The 2,266-nt window shown below is 42.6% G+C and overlaps 1 protein-coding gene across 1 annotated transcript; it reads right to left on the reverse strand.

The window, feature by feature from the left end:
- Positions 1-322: 322 nt before the first annotated feature.
- Positions 323-1,608, reverse strand: LOC141438048 (uncharacterized). The gene has a single exon (XM_074101700.1). The coding sequence runs from the start codon at positions 1,154-1,156 to the stop codon at positions 323-325; it is 834 nt and encodes a 277-aa protein (XP_073957801.1). The 5' UTR covers positions 1,157-1,608.
- Between the last annotated feature and the right edge of the window lie 658 nt (positions 1,609-2,266).

The raw sequence follows: 2,266 nt of genomic DNA on the forward strand, positions 1-2,266 counted from the left end.
TCAACCATTAAGTCGTAGTGCGATAAAAAATCGACTCCAATAATCGCCTTAGTTACGTCGGCAACAACAAATCGCCAAGTAAAGTCACGGCGCAAGCCTAAGTTTAAAATCAGATGTACGAAACCATACGTATGAATCGGTGAGCCGTTTGCTGCGCATAACTGGTAGCTTGTTTGATGTCGGCGTTGTTTCAATGCTGACCTTGGGAAGACACATAGATCGCTGCCGGTGTCCACGAGAAACTGCGTTTTCGAAGTGAGGTCTGTGACAAATAAGCGACCAGTGCTCGGGCAATCGGCGGTCGCCATTATCGAGTGCCCGTTTAGTTTCCCGCTTTATAGTCGCAGGGTTTTACGCACTTCTTGGCATTTTCACCGAACTTTGCGTGGTACCAGCATTTGGGATACTTGCGGTAATTAGACGCAGACCTCTTGGAAGCGGATTGGTTGCGGGTATGACTCGACGAACGCGATTTTGATCGCGGCTGCCTCTGGTTGAGCTGGGTCTTGAGCGTTTTCATCTCTCTTGTTAACTCACTGACTTGCTTGATGAGAGAATTCAGCGGTGACTCAGTGGCAGCACAAGAAGTGGAGGCGACTTGAGCACTAGGCAGCACGTCATGGATGCGGTCGGCTAAATCGGCTAGAACGTCCAGCGATGCAGTAGGGTTAACCGCGATTATAGTCTGAATATTCTTCGGCAGGCGACTAGTCCAAATAGATTTAAGGAAGTCGTCGGGAACTTCAGGGCCCGCCAGATGCCGTAGGTGCCGGAGAAATTGCGAGGGTCTTCTATCTCCTAGCTCTTCGTCATTAAGGAGCTGGTGTACCTTCTTCTCTCGTGACGCCGACAGCCTCTTGATGAGCTCGTTCTTAAGCCTGACGTACTTGTCCACAGCCGGTGGCGTAATGATAATGTCCTCGACCTCAGCGGCATGTTGAGCATCGAGTTGAGCAACCACATAATAAAATTTTGTTGAATCTGCCGTTATATTGGAGATTGCGAATTGGCTTTCTATTTGTGCGAACCAAATTGCCGGTTTTTCTGGCCAGAAAGCGGGTACTCTCACACCGACACGGCATATGTCCGATGATGCAGCAAATTGTCCGACGCTCAATCCACTCGCTCCAGTAGCATTATTTTTATCTTCAGTCATGTTTTACGGGGTCACCAGTGTAGTTATGTGGTGTAGTGCTTACTTGAAATGTAGTCCGCGCGGGTAAATAAATCACAAATTGTTCTTGCACTTAATTTGTAATCAGTCAGTACACGGAAGAAACAATTAGCACAGGCACAAGCAACAGTTTAGAAGGATTGGAAGAATATAGCGATAAGCGAGGCACAAGCATTTGCAGCGAACGATGCAACTCGGAAGCGTTTATAACAGGCATACGAACGTAGGCTCCGCGTCGTTAGTGAATATCGACTGGCGCGAGCGCCGGCCAAGCGGGCGCGCTGCGCCGGCGGTGAAACCGGTTCTCGGTGCTCGCGCATCGAACAAAAGATCAGATGTTGTAAATCTCTAATAAGAAAACTAAGTTGCACTGTCCGCTGACATACATTTTGCGTTATACAAAAATAATTATTTTTAGTGATGTAAATATTGACAATGATTATTATTTATTCTGACATGTATTTAAACACGTAATATTGATATAAATAACAATTGATCTAATATAATATAAGAATTATTAACCGATTATTGAGACATGATTATTTTAACTGAATTATTATACAATTATATTATAATTATTCTCATTCAATTAATTTGATTATATTAATTATGACTATTAATGTATTACTATTTTTATTATAATTTTAATTATTACACAGTTATTATTTTATTATTACGTAATTATTGTTTAGTTTAATTATTATTATTATACAATTATTGTTTTTAATCTGTGTACTTGATAAGTTGCGAGAATAATCGCCACAACAGTAATATGGTCAAGTGGTTATGAACTTCGTTCTTCGTTCGTATGTCACAAGTTCAAATCCCACCAGGAGTAATATTGAGTTTGTGTTTTTGTAAATTTACTGCTAGATTTGGAGATTACTAAAGTTGACACTCATTCGCAACATGGGTCATCATAAATAAAGAATTCATTATCATCAGCCTCCCAGCCTTTAGATACACGTCCCACTGCTGGTCACAGGCCTCCTCTAGAATGAGAGGGCTTGGGCCGTAGTTCCCACGCGGGCCAGTGCGGATTGGGAACTTCACACACACCAAAGAATTGAACAAGAACGATAGTAATGCGAA

This window comes from Choristoneura fumiferana, chromosome 18 (genome assembly GCF_025370935.1).
Source record: "Choristoneura fumiferana chromosome 18, NRCan_CFum_1, whole genome shotgun sequence".
NCBI classification, from domain to species: domain Eukaryota; kingdom Metazoa; phylum Arthropoda; class Insecta; order Lepidoptera; family Tortricidae; genus Choristoneura; species Choristoneura fumiferana.

Excerpts from the sequence above, each read along its gene's own strand:
- LOC141438048 (XM_074101700.1), bottom strand. The coding sequence starts at position 1,156 with ATGACTGAAGATAAAAATAATGCTACTGGAGCGAGTGGATTGAGCGTC.